The sequence below is a fragment of the Toxotes jaculatrix genome, chromosome 15 (genome assembly GCF_017976425.1).
Source record: "Toxotes jaculatrix isolate fToxJac2 chromosome 15, fToxJac2.pri, whole genome shotgun sequence".
NCBI classification, from domain to species: domain Eukaryota; kingdom Metazoa; phylum Chordata; class Actinopteri; family Toxotidae; genus Toxotes; species Toxotes jaculatrix.
Window position 1 is genome coordinate 22,811,741 of NC_054408.1, and position 18,180 is coordinate 22,829,920.

The 18,180-nt window shown below is 39.9% G+C and overlaps 1 protein-coding gene across 1 annotated transcript in view; it reads left to right on the top strand.

The window, feature by feature from the left end:
* The window catches only part of LOC121194872 (inactive dipeptidyl peptidase 10-like), a 105,396-nt gene that overhangs the window by 40,336 nt on the left and 46,880 nt on the right, over window positions 1–18,180 (top strand). The window contains exon 2 of the mRNA XM_041057995.1: window positions 17,803–17,914. Coding sequence (XP_040913929.1) covers window positions 17,803–17,914 — 112 coding nt within the window. The remainder of the gene's footprint in view (window positions 1–17,802; window positions 17,915–18,180) is intronic.

The following is an 18,180-nucleotide window of genomic DNA, read 5'->3' on the forward strand; positions in this document are numbered from 1 at the left end:
TCAGTTAGTCAAATCAACTAGATATCATCCAAAGTCTGAGCCTTCTCTGTAAAAAAACCCTGCGTTTTCATTCCGTGGAAATGATGAACTGTGGCAGAGGGACAGTAACACAAAGAGGAGATTTCTGACTGGAGAAGACTTTCCTGAAAACAAGCTCAGAATAAAACTGCTTTAACATGAAGGTCTATCAAGGTCTAAAAGTATGTTGATTTTTCTGGTTATTGCTCAAGGTTAAAATGGCAGTTCAGTCAGAGCTTGATAAACTGAATTTCTGCTGTTAAGTGACATTTTCAGTGTGAAGACCTGAATGTCTCTGTGGTAAAACTATGTCTCTACATCTGAAGCCAGAACATTAACCTGACATATTATTCTGAAGCTGGAGTGTATTTTCGTAGTAAGTAAACACCACAGGGCGATTGTCAGAGGAGTTGGGGCGACATGAGAGTAGCTTCTTTAAAAATGTTGAATACAGTATTCAGGCAGTATATATGTCAATGAATCACCTATGAAACTCATTATGAACCACTTTGTACTGGCACCTGATGATGTGAGTTTTGTCCCCTGGTTTTGTTTGTATTTAGTTAATCAAATTTAATCGAGTTCCTAACACTTCTAACGCTTTTTTTGGACAATGACATGGATTAACAGGCCATGTGACAATTAAACAATTGGCCGATCCAAAGGCCCCGGGGCAAAGGTTGAATAAAGGTATGAATATTTTAAAACTGTTGATGTGAGTGCTGTGAAACGCACAACAATATCACAGCGTCAGTTGTGAACACGAACACAGAGATGCTGTAATCATCAGCTGTGCATCTGTATGAACTGGATACTGAAAGAATGAATGCTTAAAAAAAAACAAAAAACAAACAGGAAATTAGATTTGTCTCCACAGTATAAGTATCAAAACAAATCCCAACCCTCAGCTGTGGTTTAGGGTAAAGCAAAATGTTGTTTTAAATGCTGTATAAAAATGAGCACAGTACAAACGAGCTACTGCCACTGTTTACATAAGCACTGATACAGAAGCACCTTGAGTTGCACAACCATTCATCTGTTAACAATAATGCTGATTTATTACAGTGAGGTTAATACTGTGCACACCCAGTTATTCACTGAGATCAAGAAACATAAGCGGTCAGATAAATCAACTAGTCTGCTTCATCCTGACTGCGAGGATGTGATTTGATAAAACCAGTGACACAAGCCAACAACCCCTCAGTACCTCCACCTGTCACTGGATTCTGGATTTCCTGACTGAAAGACCACAGTCAGTCAGTTTATGTTGGCAGCAGAACCTCAAGCTCCATCACGCTGAGAACTGGAACCCCCCACGGCTGTGTGCTCAGCCCACTGCTGTTTACACTGCTAACGCACCACTGTGCAGCCAGATTCAAGGGAAAGCAGATCATCAAACATGCGGATGATACCACAGTGGTACGCCTCATCATCGGAAAGGATGAAACAGAGTACAGGGAGGAGGTCAAACACCTGGTGGGCCGGTGTATTGATAATAATCTGGTGAACAACTCAGACAAGACTAAGGAGATGACTGTCGACTTCAGGAGGTGACAAGTTAAGCTCACACCCCTCAGCATCAGTGGCTCTACAGTTGAGAGAGTGGCGAGCGTCAAGTTCCTGATCTCAGAGTGCAGATCTTGGACAGACTCACCTGCTCAACGATTGCCACCAGGACTGTCAAACGAGCCCAGCAAAGATAGCAGGAAACCAAAGCAAGCAACACTCCCCCCTAGCACTTACACAACCTTTTACAGAGGCATCACCACTTGGTACTCCAGCTACAATCAGAGTGTCACTGCAGCCATGCAGAGTCATGGAAGCTGAGAAGATCATCCAAGTCTCTCTACCCTCTATTCAGAAGTCTCACCAGAACCGATGACTGAACACTGTCAGGGGCCCCTCACACCCACTTCTTCGATTCTCTGCCGTCGGGCAGGAGGTTCCGCAGAATTAGAGCTAGAACCGCAAGACTGTGAAGCGGCTCCCTCCCACAGGCTGTCAGACTGCATAATAACTGATCCACCTCACTGTGACCAGTTGTTGTATAACTTCATATTAAGATTCTCAACTCACACATGTAATTCCTGGATACCTGCACTGGACACTAATTCTTTTTCCTTCACTGTTTTTAATAGATCTGGGATACTTAGAACTGTTCCATGTTCATTCTATTAATGCCTTAACTGTTGTCTTTATACCTTTTATTTCTGGCCAATTGAACTAGACAGTTTGAATTTTTACCAACCTGCAGTTCATACATTAGGAATGAGTGACTCAGGGATTGTGTTATATAAAATGTTAGTATGCATATATAGCAGGGGTGGGCAAACTGTTCCACAAAGGGCCGTGTGGCTGCAGGTTTTTGTTCCAACCAATCAAGAGCACACAGTTTGACCAATCAACTGTCTGAAGACTGAGATCAGTTGATTAAATGAGTCAAGTCTGGTGTGCTGTTGCTTGATTGGAACAAAAACCTGCAGCCACACCGGCCCTTTGTGGAACAGTTTGCCCACCCCTGATATATAGGGTCTGGGTAATGTTTGATGTATATGCTGCTTTGTTTAATGCTTTGCACCTTGGACCCAAAGAAATGTTTCCTCATTTGACCTTGTACAAAGACGTTTTGTAAAATGACAATAAACTTGATTTCATTCTAATGACATTTTTTTTCTGAGCTCTTTCCACTTTAAAACACTAAGAAATACAAGGACAAGACCACAAATACAAAAATTCTTCACATGAAACAACCAGAACTGTTCTAACTTTGTCAGAAAATGTGTTGGTGCAGGATTCCATCGCTCATTGGAAGAAAGGGCCTTCAGTTGAACTCAAACAGGATACCTGAGCAGGTATTCAGGTTTCCTGTTACCCTGTGGTGTTCTTGTTTGCTGCTATGGAGCGATGTTTTGATTGATGGGTTCCCAGTTTGATTGTATGTTATGCTTCGGTATGATGAGTACAACAATGCAGAGTACGCCTGTGATGCTGTAAACATTGCAGCCATTCCAACTCAAGGCTACACATTCTTCTGCTGATTGTTGGAAATGTAGCCATGTCGCTCTGTTAAAAAACACAGAGGAGGAGGAGTACTATCCAGCAACTACAGGTGTAAACAATGTAGCTGCTAACATATTTTTTAAAGCAGCTTTGCAGGTGTTCTGCAAGAAAAAAAATGCATTCAACATGTTCTCAAGGATAGGCACTATCCACTTTGGTGGAAAACAATAAATATGAACGTGGCTGTGTTTCATTACAAGAACACTCTGCAGCCTACTTTTAATGATTTGGACCGATTACAGCTGAAGAATACTTACATTACTGTAACACTACACAGAAGCAGCAGAAAGGAATCAGCAAGCAACATATTAATCCAAGCACCTGTCTTAATCCTTACTGATAAAATGTCCGTCTGACCTTATTTTCATAAAGCAAATGGTACTAATTGCAATGCTGCCGATAAATCCATTGATTGCTTTTCACTAAAAGTCACAGTCCTTTCCTGTCTCAGCGAGTCTCCAAGATGGGAAAACTACCTTTAACTGACTTTTCTTTCTTCTAATTAAAAAGCTCATTAAAAAGGAGATGAATTGGCTGATAACATCACTACCTTTTTCCTGACCTCAATTTGGCTCTGCTCACCTCCGCAAATGAGTCTGGAGAACCCGTCTGTGCATGAAAACTCACTTTGTTATAACCCTTCAAATGAATTCATTAAATCTGGCTGAGGGTTTTTGTTTCTTAATGTTCTGAATTGCTCACGGTGGAGCCTGGAGTGCACTGACAGTGGTCAGTGCTGATAATGGACATGGACCCTGATTTGGGGTAAAAGTGATGGAAGTAGGATCTATGAACTGTTACAGGTAAGATACCTGGAAGGAACAAATTAATTCATTTACTAATTATAAGGAAATTATCATCTAATTAGTCCACTTTAATACTTACAATTAATCAAAATGAATTGCTAGTGTTACCTAGAAAGTGAGTGATTAAGATCTGAGTCATTCTTTCATGACAATTTCTCCAAGTCTTTATAAACCCAACAAAAATAAGGAACCGCAAACTGTCTGGGAACACTGACCATACTTTAAGTATAATTTCAACCCTAACAGCAGTCATATCAGTTACACTTACATTTCAAATTCAGTCATTTCAAGGAGACAGGGTTGATAATTTGTACTAAAGTTCAGAGGAAATTCTGGAAATTCTTATTAAATGATTAGGAAGTGACAGGATGTGTAAAATAAAAGGTTACTGCTCATTTTAAATATCTTTTAAAGTACAGTTACATTCCACCACTGGTCACAAGTATGTCCCAGGTCTTTGCTATGAAGTCCTAAGTCAAGACCAAAGTCAGGACCAACAAGCCTCAAGTCAAATCTGACTCCAAGACTCTGAGTTTCAAGTCATGGACACTTAAATATTTTAACAGAGTAACAGTGCTAAGATGTGCGCTTATCACTTTGGATTAAATTGAATTTAAAAGAAAATAGTTCAGGTGGACCTTGGTATATTTTTCTTGTGACTAGGGCTGAACTGTGTCTTCAATGGCATTTTATCAAATCTGAGTCTACCTTTCAATCCCCTATTGAAGCCATGTGGGTTCAGCAACAATTGTAAGAAATGTTAAACATAATTAAACCTAAAGGATTTAACTGATGTCTGTACTTTTTCCCAGCTGAGAAGACAGAAACACTACAGTTTTGAGTGGCAGGGTATTTTTATTTTTTATTTTTTGGTCACAACCCCAGAGATCAAACCTGAGATGAGCTGCACACTGATATCAAATGTTGATAGAGTATGTACACCTTGAAATAACAGAGGCCGATCTGGCACATTCTGTTTTTCACTAGATACTAGTTTAAGGTCAGATTCAGAACTATCAAACTGATATGAATAAAATATTGATATGAAATGAAAGAAAGTTTAACTGTAAGATGCTGATAACTCAAATTGACATGGAGTAGTTAGAGAAGACTCTTCACTCTGTTGGACTTGAATTACAAAGAGACACAACTCTGAAGCCTGTAACATTTCTGTACAACTGAACTGTAACAGTTTAATAGGAAAACTGAATCACTGGTTGGATTATGTTCTGAGGAAATTTATTTTGCATTTATTAACAGCAGCAGAGTCGCCCGGAAGGTGGCTGGTGTCACACCAGAGACTGACTGGGGTTCACATCCCGAGTCCCATCTGTGGTTAGTTTAGGCAGCAAAAGCTGCATCAAACCAGACACGCAGTCCCTCTCTACACTGAACCAAGTGTGAGCCTAAAAACAACCGTACAAAACTGCTGAAGTCGATACAAGTGCAAATTATACTGCAGGATGGGATCTATAGGCAGAAAACAAATATATTGTCTGTAAACACATTACTCATACAGTATTTGCAACTTGCCAAATCGATAATTAACAACATCTCAATTAAGTTGGCCACAAAATGTTTTTGCAGTTGCAGTTAAGCTGCATATAAACCTAATTTTTAGGAGACAGGTTTGTGCAGAGAGAAGATTAAACAGACGTGCTGTTTTAATCTGCTGTCACTGTAGTTTTTAGATAAAAAGATAGATGCTGACCTGGGTGTCTGTATGTTCATATGGACGTTATTGTTCATGTTTAAATGTGATAATATGCTGCTGTATATCAGTGTGTACTGCCAAGTGCATCTTTTTCCTCCTGCATATGCATCATGACTGGATGCTGCCTCTTGTCAGAATGATTCACAGTGTCAGTAGCCAGGAAATTAGGCTGATTCACTGCACAGTTTTTAGAACACAACTTCTAATCTTTGGACATGGGGAGGACATCAAGTTATTCCAAGTCAGTGGGCTGAAGTCCAAGTGAAGTCCTGAGTAATTGATGTTAAAGTCAAAGTCAATTGCAAGTCTTTTTTGATCATATCGATTGAAGTATAAAGTCATAAAATTCATAACTCAAGTCTGAGTCACAGGTCTGCAGCGAGGACACAGAGCTGGGCATTTTAATTGTGTACTTACATGACTCAAGATTTTTATTAAAGAGCCTCTGAATATCCACCACCACAGATGGAGAGGAGCAGGTCAGTGAGATGAGGAGTGAAAAAATAAAAAGTTTTCAGTGTTGCTGTGTGACTGTCATGCACTCTTTGCCCTACTTCCCAATTGGCCCTCCACAACACACACACAGACACACACACACACAAACACACACAGCCCACCACAACCACCCACTACCTTACGAAACAGGCAAGCTGCACTTGCTCGATAACGCACTCGGAAACATAGACTGCAAGCAGCTCTTCAACCGTGTACAGAGCCTCCAGTGCTAATGTGGTGCATTCCTCCAGCCCTCTGTATGTTCTGCCTCTGCGGCTCCACTCTGTGTTGCAATGTCTCAGAAATTCTATATCATACTGAAGAACACCCCTGGGACTTTGTACTAGTTATCTCGTGTTGGATTGTGTTGTTTTCTGTTATTTATTTACACAACAACAATGCAAGTCTGAGCTGAACTTGAAGCTGCAATCCCTTAAGTTCTTTTATTAATATACCACATCCAGTATGACTTTGATTAATCCAACTGTGGTTCTCTACAAACTCAGCTAGTAAAACAGTGTAAAATGTTTGTCCATTCGACAGCTCCACCGCCATCTAACTTCATCACTTCCATTAATAACATGTTCATGTTCACTGTACCAGCTCTGCCCGCTACATACCAACAACAATCAGGTGAAACAACTTCACAGTTTAACTTTTAACACTATAAACAAAATCAAGTTGGTGGCCTGGAGGCTATTTAACATTACGTCTCAGCCCCTTTAAACTAGCCACTCCTCAGTAGGTTGATCAGCTAATGGTAGCATAACAAGCAAGCGATGGCCTCAACAGCTAGAGCTGGACAGATGAGGAGCCTGCTTCACTGGGCCGCGGCAGCTGCTTTGCCTCCATCTGAGCGGTAGGAAAGGTGTTCCCCTAATCTGCATAACTGCAAACTGCAAACTGCCAAAGAGAGCAGACACCATCAGCAGTATATTTCACCATGATATACACTAACATTGATATGCTGGCACACTTCTAGAAAATCATACATCTCTCTATATTTCGACTTTACTACCTTGTCTATGGCACTCAGCACTGAGCACATTCATTTCCACTGTAGGCATAAACAGGAAAATAAAACAGGTCACAAATACATAGTTTAAATCAAAGCTCAGTAATTTATAAAAACAACTGGGCACTGTAGTTTTTAACAAACGTTACTCAAACATTTACTCAAACATACACGCACATTTTAGGGACTATATGCTGCTGTGGATTAATACACATTTGGTTCCTCCAGGGAATATTTACAGCAGTAGGAAGGTGTATGTGGGATGAATTCAAAATAGTGTGTGTTCACGGTTATGAGGGAAGGACAGTTATGAATGAGTGTTTTAATAGTTTCTGGACAACAGTGGAGGTCTACAACGGAAGATTAACATATATCACGTGAGTTGTCAGGTAGCTACAACAGAAGCCTGTGACTTGCATATTACTGAGCCACCTTTTGTCCTGAACCACTGTGATAATCTCGTGGAAAGTTATGTTTGCAGGCAGGAAGAAATCCAGACTTCACCTTGAACTGTGGCTCTTTTGTGTAGCAACAGGTGATGTATGTACCCCCAACATTGCTTACACTCTAACCACATTCATGCATAATAGCTAATTGTGTTACAACAATGGAAGTGTGGGAGAAGCATTCTGGAGAATAGTGTAGAACACAATAACAGCATCGACAATGCAGGAACAATAACAAAGCAAGAGTCACGTCCATAAGTCCGTTGTACTGGTGCATGGGAGGGAGCTACTAAACCCCCCACCCTCCCCAAGGACGTCTCAGGATGTAACCATCGTAACCATCCTTAACACATCAACTTATTTACAAATGAATGTTGCCTCTGTACCTGTGTGTGTGAGATGACCCTTCTGTCTAACGTGAGTAATGAACCCATTCCTCCACCTGTACTGTACTGCTTTATCTCCTGAGGTTTGTAGTTGCAAAGATTACAGTGTTCATATATAAACCTTGTGAGCCTTTTTATGCAAGCAAAGGACATCTCTCCCTCCTGCTTTCTCTTAATATTCAGTGTCCTGAATAACCGCTGAAGCACAGCATCCCTCCCTGCTTTTATATGACAGAAATGTCAAGTGGTCCCGGTTCCACACTCAAAGCTAGGTGATGTATTATCTCTCAAATTCAGCCTTTGGGATATTTATTAGAATATTTCGCTCTGCCAATTCATCATGTAAATGTTGTTCCCGTCCAGCAAAGTGCTCAGTAAAATTTTGAATTGAGGCACAGCATGCACTCCATTTCTGTCAACAGATGAGCGTGCTGAAGTCAGACAGGTTAAATAAGCTCAATAATCATGTGGCCAAAACCACTGTAAAAAGGCTTCAAGACCACTTAAGATGTGGAAATCCAGTTAAGCTGAGCCCAGTACAAACTTTAGCTTGCATCAAGAAGTTAATTCATGGTGTTCTTGAATGAGTAAAGATGAAAAAAAGATGGAGAGATAAATCTAACAAGACGGGGAAAAAATGTCTTCTCAGATAGTAGGACAAGTTTATAGGTTACTGCATCAAGAATATGTTTAACATCTTTAGGCATTAAACACTTCACCTACACTGACAGGCTTTTTACCCACATTATTACACTTGTCACTACATCTTGTATTCTGTATTCACCACTCCACATCCTACACAGGGCTGTTGTGTGCTGAATAGTGGCAATCCATAAAAATGGAACTAGAACTAAAGGAAATGACGTGGTATGTATATCATACAGTGAGACCATGTCTACCTCTGATTCTGGAGATAGGGGACAAAGCTTGTCCTAAATACAAAAGTCCTTACATTAAAAAGCAAGACAATCATAAAAATAAAAATACCTCAGAATAAAAGGAATATGTATGTTCTTGGTATTAATTTATTAAATATTTAACCAATTTTGTTAGAATTTGTTAAAATCCATTCTCTGTAGGAAAACACAACCTGTCCTCAGAGAAGTCACAATGTCCAACTGCCAAACTAAGTATATTATATTACCTATATATATAACAGATTCATAAGTGAAAATGAAAGATGAGGATCTGTAAGACATCAAACAATACATGAAGTAAACTTTAAATTATATTCTCCTTATAACAGTGTCTTTGTATCAGTTCTGTTTTTGTTGACAGGCGTAGCAGCTGATGTGATGCCATCACAGGATGGTCTCACACACACACACACACACACACACACACACACACACACACACACACACACACACACACACACACACACACACACACACACACACACACACACACACACACACACACAAAACATGCAGAGGTAGCCAACTAAATAAGCCAAAATAGAAAGAAGTTACAATATAATGAACTACATGAATCTACAATATAACACTAGTGTGTTATAATATAACATGTTATATTATAACATAATATGTTATAATATAACATGTTATATTATAACACTAATATAACACTATATGATATTTACAATATATCACAAAAGGTGTTTCAGTGAAACATGGTCTAATTCCTCGCTTGGTCTGCATTTCTATCATCAATACCCAGATACATGGACGTCAAAGGCAACTGCAGCAAGGCCAGTGTCAGACTTAGGAAACAACCACATTATTATCAAGCTGAAAATTGGGGGAAAAAAGAAAATTGTCCTTTGGAGAATAGACGTGTTTTCCCGAACCTTACACCTCTGGTCTGAACGCTGAGATTGGCTGGCTTGGTCATGCCATAGGCAATAGTGAAGTGTATGCTGTCAGATGCTCAAACCCTCCACCAACGGAGACCACCTCAGGCTGACAGACCAAAATATAACTTATTTTGAAGCTCACAGCAAGTGGATTTACCTCATGGCCTGGCTTGCAATGCATCAGTCTTTCAAGGCACTTCCAAGGTCTTTTGCACTTCTGTAGCACTTTGCCTGCTTTGTTATAATTCAGATTATTATGGGTTCAGTAGAGTTTTTAACGTCAGGGATGGTCCCAAATGTTAAAATGGTAATTGTTAAACCAAATACGATAAGTTTCATGCAAGTATTTCTTTCTTCGGAGTCTGACAGTTTGCTTTGGAAAGCAACACAGCTGGCACAGCTCACCGAAGATTATTTTTTCTCTTGCTTTTCTTCCAAGTCATCAACTTTGAAAAACACTGAGTTAGAAACAGTGGCACAGTGTGGAAAAAGCGGCGGTCTCCAGCAGAATTGTGGTGAAAAATGAGGAGGAGCAACGAGAGCTCTCCTGTATGATGGAGGACGACTGTAATAAATACACTCTCAAGGCTGAGCACTTTCTCCAGAGTAAGCTGTCACACCAGCACAAAGATCTAAGGATAATGATGACTGAAAACAAAGTGCGGAGGAATAGAAAATATCTACCTTATGAATAATAGTTAATTTTAGAACTGGTTTTACTATTCTGTAAGCTTTAGGATGAAATAATAAAAAGCTGGAGCACTGCCTAAATGAAGGAGAATGTTGGGAACAGGGGGGAATTATAATTACCACTGAGCTTCACTACCGCACCGCCTACTAACAGGCCACGGCAGCACCTGAATGCCTTCATCTGCCAATCAACAAGAAAAGGAAGCAGGTCTTACATGAAGCCTGGTGAGCTCGACTAATTTTCGGCTGCCACTTCAGCTCTTCGCATGGTTGGGGGGCTGGTTCGATCCGGGTTTCTTCTTCTTCTCATCTCACCAGCCGTGCACTGAGCTCAATCGGCTTCACTTCGATTAAGTTAACAAACAGACGCAGGCAGAAACTAAACATTAATACTGCAGGGATGAACAACATCATTCTGACCCACAGTCTGAACAAGAAGTTGACCCTTGCTATCACCCTCAGTGTGGCACTCTCATGTATCCACATCCCTAATCTCCTTCTGCAGTCCATCCTCAGACTGTTACAAAAGACCCACCACCTTAGAACTTGAAAATCAATCAGTCCTTATTGTGACATTATATATTGAAGATATATTCTCCAAACCCCATTAATCCTACCAAGGGATGCCATTAGTACGATAATGCACCAAAACTGGATCAATTTCTTACCCTCAGCCGTGTCTTCCTAAAACTTTTACCTTCTAAAACAGCAGTTTACAGTCCAAAGTCTGTACATGAGATTTATACAAGCAGTTCAAGAGGTAGCTTAACCAGATGTGTAGAATGGAGGCTCATCCTCATACCAGACTACACAACAGCATTCAACAACTAAACATCCCAACACAATCCTGCTATTAAACCATGGAAACTATGGCTGCATGCCAGGTCATTTCCTCTGTGTCTCCACACAGTAACATGAGGTCAGCAGTCCGATGGTTATACACTCACTCACAAACACTGATGTATTAAAACTGGTAAAATTGAGAGATCTGGCTGAAAAACAGACGATTTTACAATTCTGTACAGTTGGTGAGAAATCCCAGGAATCCTGGGAAAAGACTGATACATTCCCAGCAGGCAAATATTTTAAAACCATGAGAAATCCAAGAAGCTTTAAGGCCTAATTTATTACACTTGTAGCATATATGCTGCATCGTACCAGCAGTCCAGCTTCTGATTGAAAAGCACGAAATGCTCTCAGGAAAGACAGCTGAAATCTGAGGCTCCAGCTCTGGACCTGGAAGGACAGATAAATACCAGCTGCCATTTCATGTCTCAGGTGTATGTAGCCTCTGTGTCACAGGGTGAAGTTACACAGTGATGACTTCTGTTCTAAGTTTATTCCGTTTGTCTCCCAGCGGGTTTGGTTCTTCTCATGTCTCCCTATGATCTGTGTTTATTAACAACAGAACATGGGCATGTTTCTGTTTGAATTGAATTTATCCGCCAACTAATCCAGTGACTGGACAAAGTCGTTGCCAAGATCCTGTGAGGACGACGGCTTAATTTCAGATGGAGACACAGATTTGCTGCTCTGTAACTCAGTGTGATCTGCAGCCTATGGCCCATTTTAAGTACTATTCAATTTCAGCAACTATCTTCAAAACAGCACCTGGCACAATGCTGCAGACAGTGGAGTGCATTTCACAAGACGTAAAATCACATGGTGCTGCCACAAAGACAGTGTCAGAAATAGCATGTGCTTTTCAGTTTGTTGGAAGACGTGGGGGAAATGCTTTGCCTCTCTTGACAGGTTAGCGGCTGAGATACAGTCTCACTGTTGTCACTGTAAATCTGTTGGATTTGTAGAGTTGCTTTTTTAACCAAGCAGAGCTTTAGCATGGATCTGACACACACAAAGACCAAGACTTGGCATCTTAAAGACCAGCAGGACTTGTCATATCTCTAGTGTCTCATGTGGGAGTCAGTAAAAAAACAAAAACAAACTGTCTCACACACACACACACACACACACACAATGCACCTTCTGCTTCACAGGCAAGGGCAAACTGGCTTACCTGTTGTGAAAAAGATAAGAAGATTATGATTGTTCAGTCACAGTGATTAAGATTAAACCTAAAACTCCTCTCACCTTCTTGCCTTGGAGCCATGACAGAATTGACATATGGATGATGTTTACCTGCTCCGTGTGCTAAATACTAGTGATACAATCATCACATGCTCTGTGTCTGTCCTTGCACACTGAATGATGAAAATGCTGACGTGACACCTGTCAATCTGTCCAGCTATTAACAATCACAAAAATGGGAACAAGATTGGCTGAGTTCAGTGCAGCTGCACAGATCAAGTTAAAGTAAACTATTAAATCAACACGTCTTTGATTGACATGGCTAACCTCAGTGTTTTTCCATTAACGATGGGTTGAATGTGTAAAATGTTCAATCGTGGGTGAGATATGGTGATGTCAAGGTTAGGAATGGAAGGATGTGACATGTGAGAAAGTGGAAGTGACGGAGAGAAAGATCAGGAGTCTATAGCCAACGTTAACACGCAGAAGGTACAAGGCAGAAGGTGAGGGAGGACATCTTCCTTAATGAACTTTCACCAAAGCTTCATTACCACTGGGTGATTTGGTAGCTGATAAATCAGAGTTAAAGGGGCTGATCTCTCATAGTTATACTAATCTGACCAGTTTAATTGGCCATTAAGAAGTTAACTCATGTTGAAAATGGGAGGATGATTTTAAAAATGAGTGAAGACTGCTGGGACAGAATATGTGTTAGCAGGCAAAAGTTTTTGCTCAACACTGAATACAGGCAATTCCAATATAATCTGATTCATAGAATATATCTGACACCAGAGAGGCTTCACTTAATGAACACAAAGTGCTCCCAAGCATGTCCATACTTAACAGCAGCCAATGACTGTTGAATGAATTACACTGTGCTGGACAGACGATCAGTATGGTTTGTTGGTTTAATGGTTGAGTCTCATTGTTGCACGTCATTATTGTGGATAGAGCTGCAAAAATTAGTCAATCAACAGAAAATTAACCTGCACACATTTTGATAAGTGAACACTCATTTTAGTCATTTTAAGGAAAACTATCAAATATTTGCTGTTTCTTGCTTCTTAAATATGAGGAATTGATGCTTTTCTTTGTCACATCTGATAGTAAAGTGAACTGATCTTTGGATTTTGGACTGTTGGCCTGACAAAACAAGACACGACAAGATTCATGTGGAAAAAGTTTTGTTTACTATTTTCCTGTAGTTTCTGGACAAAACTGCTGCTTAATCAAAAAAAAAACGAAAAAAAAAAAAACTATTCGGCCTGCTAGATTTCATGTAAACAGTTAATCCCATTGCTGAGAGTGTGTGTTGAAGAAACTGTTAAATCTTGCGTTTGGTTGGTTGGTTGTTGTGTTTTTGGCTCCTGTGCTTTGGGAAGCTGTTTTTCTGTTGTTGATATACAGCATTTATCTTCATGTTTGATTGGATTCTCATGAATAGCTGTTAAGAGGAAACACTTTGTTTTGTTTTGTCTATTGGGTGTGTCTGTGTTTGTTGTTGCCGCCTTTTGGTGAGGTGCATTTAAAAAAATTGAAAAATAAACAACAGAAGGAGACTGGTGGAGACTGAAACAAAGCTGAACATGCTCACCATTGTATCTCGATACTGTGATAATGTATCAGTGTTGTGTTTTCAGTTTGTTCCATTAAAAAAACATCATTATTAATTATGCAACTTTAAAATGTTCCAAGCAGCAACTACAAGAGCCTGAGTGACAATGGTGTTGGAAGGGTGAATACGTCATTTACTGCCAATTTGGTTTGAGCAAAACAAAACGCGTTATGTATAATAAATGAAGATATGGAAATGATCTCAATCAGTCTGTGACACTGTGATCTGTGGTCAGGATGTAATTGTTTTAGGCGTTTCTGCAAATTGATTTGTTTCTCTTGTTTCTCTCTCTTGATGCATCTAGCTGTTCAGTGTCCCTTTTGCAGAAACTGAACCAACTTGAATCAAGTCAAACCGGATTCATTTGAATTGAATTTTGCTCGTTGTTGCTTTGTATGTCTTTATCAGCTCCTTTATATCTCTGAGATATTTAATGGATTTGTGTAATGGTGATTTAAAATATTTTAAATGGTTACATAGCAGTTTAGACAACTCTACGACACATATCACATTTTCACAGCAGGGAAGATGAGATTCACTGAATCCCAACATGTGAAAATGTACACCATCAGGACCATAATGGCCTGGCAGCTCAGTGTATCATTAAAAGTCTGAATAATGACCTGATGGAGAAATCACAATGGCAAATAATGTTCCCTGATGTGTAATGAGGGTTGCTCTGGTTAATGAGGCTAAACAAAACACAGCACAAACAAAATGATGTTGAATCTACACCGGAGGAGAAGTCTTCACCGTGGAAAATTACGTTTCTGTAACTGATCCAGAATTTCGATAACTGGAAGCCACAAGGATGTAAGGCTGAAGTTACAGAGTAGAACCAGGGGGATGAAGAGTTGGCAAGGATATTTATCTTTGAATCATACACCCAATTAAAAGACTTGGGAAGCAAATAGATCCATAAATACACAGGCGGGTTTTCAGTAGCTTGGGGCTCTGTAAGCGAGACAGATTTATTTATAGAACTGCTCTGTCAGTGCAAATGAAACAGGGCTGCATAACTGATGTCAGGAGGATAAAGGCTTGAGACAGGACCAAAAAAATAAATAAAAAGGAAAATGAATTCTTTATTGTCCAAGTGTGTTTTACACACACAGGAAATTTGATGTCTGCATTTAACCCACCCATGAGTAGTGAACACACGCACTCACACACTCAGAGCAGTGGGCAGCTGTGCTACAGCACCCTGGGAGCAGCTGGGGGGGGGGGGGGTTAGGTGCTTCACTCAAGGCTCATGCTCCTTTCTCTGCCACTGTGTTCCTCCAAGGAAAAACTGTTTGGCATCACCATCCATACAAACAAGGCAATCTCAGTCCTGACTGTTGTGGTTTGTGGTTAGATAACATGAAAGATCAAATGTTATCTATTTCAGAGGATGAGAGGTTCAGAGGGGTTGGATGATTTGGTGGTGTCCAGCGACCAGGCACCTGTTGTGTTTACATGCACTTAAGTAACCAGGTTACTTTGTTATCCATGTTATTTTACTATGTTATCCAAGTGAGCAGAAAAGGCATTTTCACGCACCGGTTACTGTCAGTCTGTGTGGACACGAAGCACTTCAGCAATTTCCCCTAATCTCCCTATTTATCCCCTAATCCTGATCTTTGTTCTTGCATGTGTGTTGATGTGCAGACTGATCTGTCTGCAGACAGACAGACAGACAGACGGACAGGCAGACAGATGGACAGGCAGGCAGGCAGACAAAGAGATGGACAGGCAGAGAGACAGACAGATGGACAGGCAGACAAATAGACATCTCTTGTTGTGCACATGTGAACCTGTACACAGAAAGACATCATCATTCTCCAGGAGATGTTGAAGATAACAGCCTCTTAAGTCCATATAAACTCACTGACCGATGGGTGTGGTTGAGTTTAATGAGAAGTGCACTTTGCTGCACCTGTAACCACACCCAACAGTGATGTCAGTGTCTCCTAGAGTACACCTGTACATCACCGCAGCAAGGTGAGAAGTTAAACCTCCAGAGGTCATGCAACTGCATTGCTTCAGTTGCTGTTAAGTTGTTCTTTAACAGTAATCATGATTTACAAAAGAACTATGACAGCAATGCAGTTATCATTAATACAGTATGACAGTACTGTGCAGGAATCCCGGTCTGTTCTGGTCTACCTGAAGTCCCGACTGTCTATTTCTCAAATTCCCTTTGTCAACCGTTCAAACCTGTGGGTTTTGCAACTTAAGCTGCACATGCTCACAGAGCACAGAGGGTACTTTCACCACAGCTTTAATGATGTCTGAAAGGGGACGTTGTGGCCTCTTTGTGTCCTCATATTCAAACATGAGCATTATTTGTTATATTAATAGGTCAGAGTTTATGCCCTGCTGTTAACAGTTGACAGGAAGTTATCTTGGACCTAACCAGTCTAAGGAAACAGGTTCAATGAAACACTTATTAATAAAATGAGTGACTGACAAATTCATTGTGATAATGTAAAGGTCTTTTTGTTGTAATAATGTGACAGATTATCTAACGTCAAAAAAAAAAAAAAAAAAAAATCAAGATAAGGAGATCTGTATCTCCTGGATTCCAACCATATGTTAAATCATAATTATGATTATATTGATGTAATTATTAGAAAACAATTAAATCTCATAGTTTATTAGATGTGTCTCATAATGAAGAGATAGTGAATCTATAGTTACAATGTTCTGCAGATTTATTTATTTACTTATTTTGGTGACTGTACTTTCTTAGTAGCTGAGATCATTAGAAAACATACCCACAGGACAAGGAGAGGGAAAGTGGAGGGGAAAAAGGTAACTTTATTTGAGCCTGAGAAACAATCTCTCTATGGTCTGATGATGAATGATGAAATAAATTTTAAAAATCAAAGTGTATATTTTCTGTTTTCTATCCTTGACTTTTTTTCCTGCAGCAATCATAGTTGCTAATAGTTGCTAAGATGTGACATTCAGCTCTACAGCCAAGTTCACAGAGGGCTGAAGAGGAATGTTTATCTAACATTACACCTCGAGCATTTTATTCGCCTCCTCATTATGTTCGATAAAACTGCTCTGAGTGGTTTGATGGCAAGGAGACAAAGATGTAGCAGATCCTTCAGTGTTAAAAGCACTGGCATTGAATCCTTTCATACTGAAAGCAGTGGATTTAAAAAAAATCTAGAGTTGAATTAGAAAGAGTTAAGGGTTTTTGAAAAGACTGGAGCAATTTTACAAGAACATCATTTTTTTCTCAGTTTTTATTCAAACAATAAACAAGAGTCAGCTCTGATTTGTTTTGTTTTGGTCTTAATTATATTATTTTACTGTATTTTTTATATAATTATACTTAATTATATTGTACTCACACTTCAAATAGTGTTTTCCTTTGTTAACTGTTCAAACCTGTAGGTTTAGCAGCTTAAACTCCAAATGCTCACAGAGCACAGTGGGTACTTTCACCACTGCTCTACTGATGCCTGAGGGGTGATGCTGTGGCCTCTTTGTGCCCTCAGACCTCTACCCTGGCTCAGTCAGCACCTGCACAGACTTGCTGTAGCTATTTTGTCTTGCTCAAGGCTTGCTTCAGCAGCTTAACACACTGAGGGAAGACACTCTGTGCTCCACTGACAATTACATACTACAGTTTTTTTTTCCCTCAGTGTGTTTCTATTTAAGAGGATTATTTACACAAGTCATTGCTATTTACATGTCTTGTTTTGCTTGTTTTGTAGGACTTAGGATCTATTGGACCGGACAGGAACTGGAAGGGCATTGGCATCTCTCTGCTGGTTATTGCGGCGGTGCTCTCATTCATCGGACTGGCCATATTTCTGCTTTCAAAAGGTAAGGTTCCCTATGTATCTGCTCCCAACAATAATAATAGCCACACATGGGAACCAAACACTGTGATGTGGCTTATCCTCTCTAATCTGTAGGATAAAATCTTAAATCTTGAAATTTAGAAAAAAAGAAAAATCCAGTTAATGATGAGAGCACTGTATTTCTGTGTCACACTGCCTGGAACTGCTCTCTTAAAAAAAAACCTGCACAATATTCACCTCAGCAGCACCTGCAAATAAATTTTAAAAGCATGGTGCTGTAACTTTAGA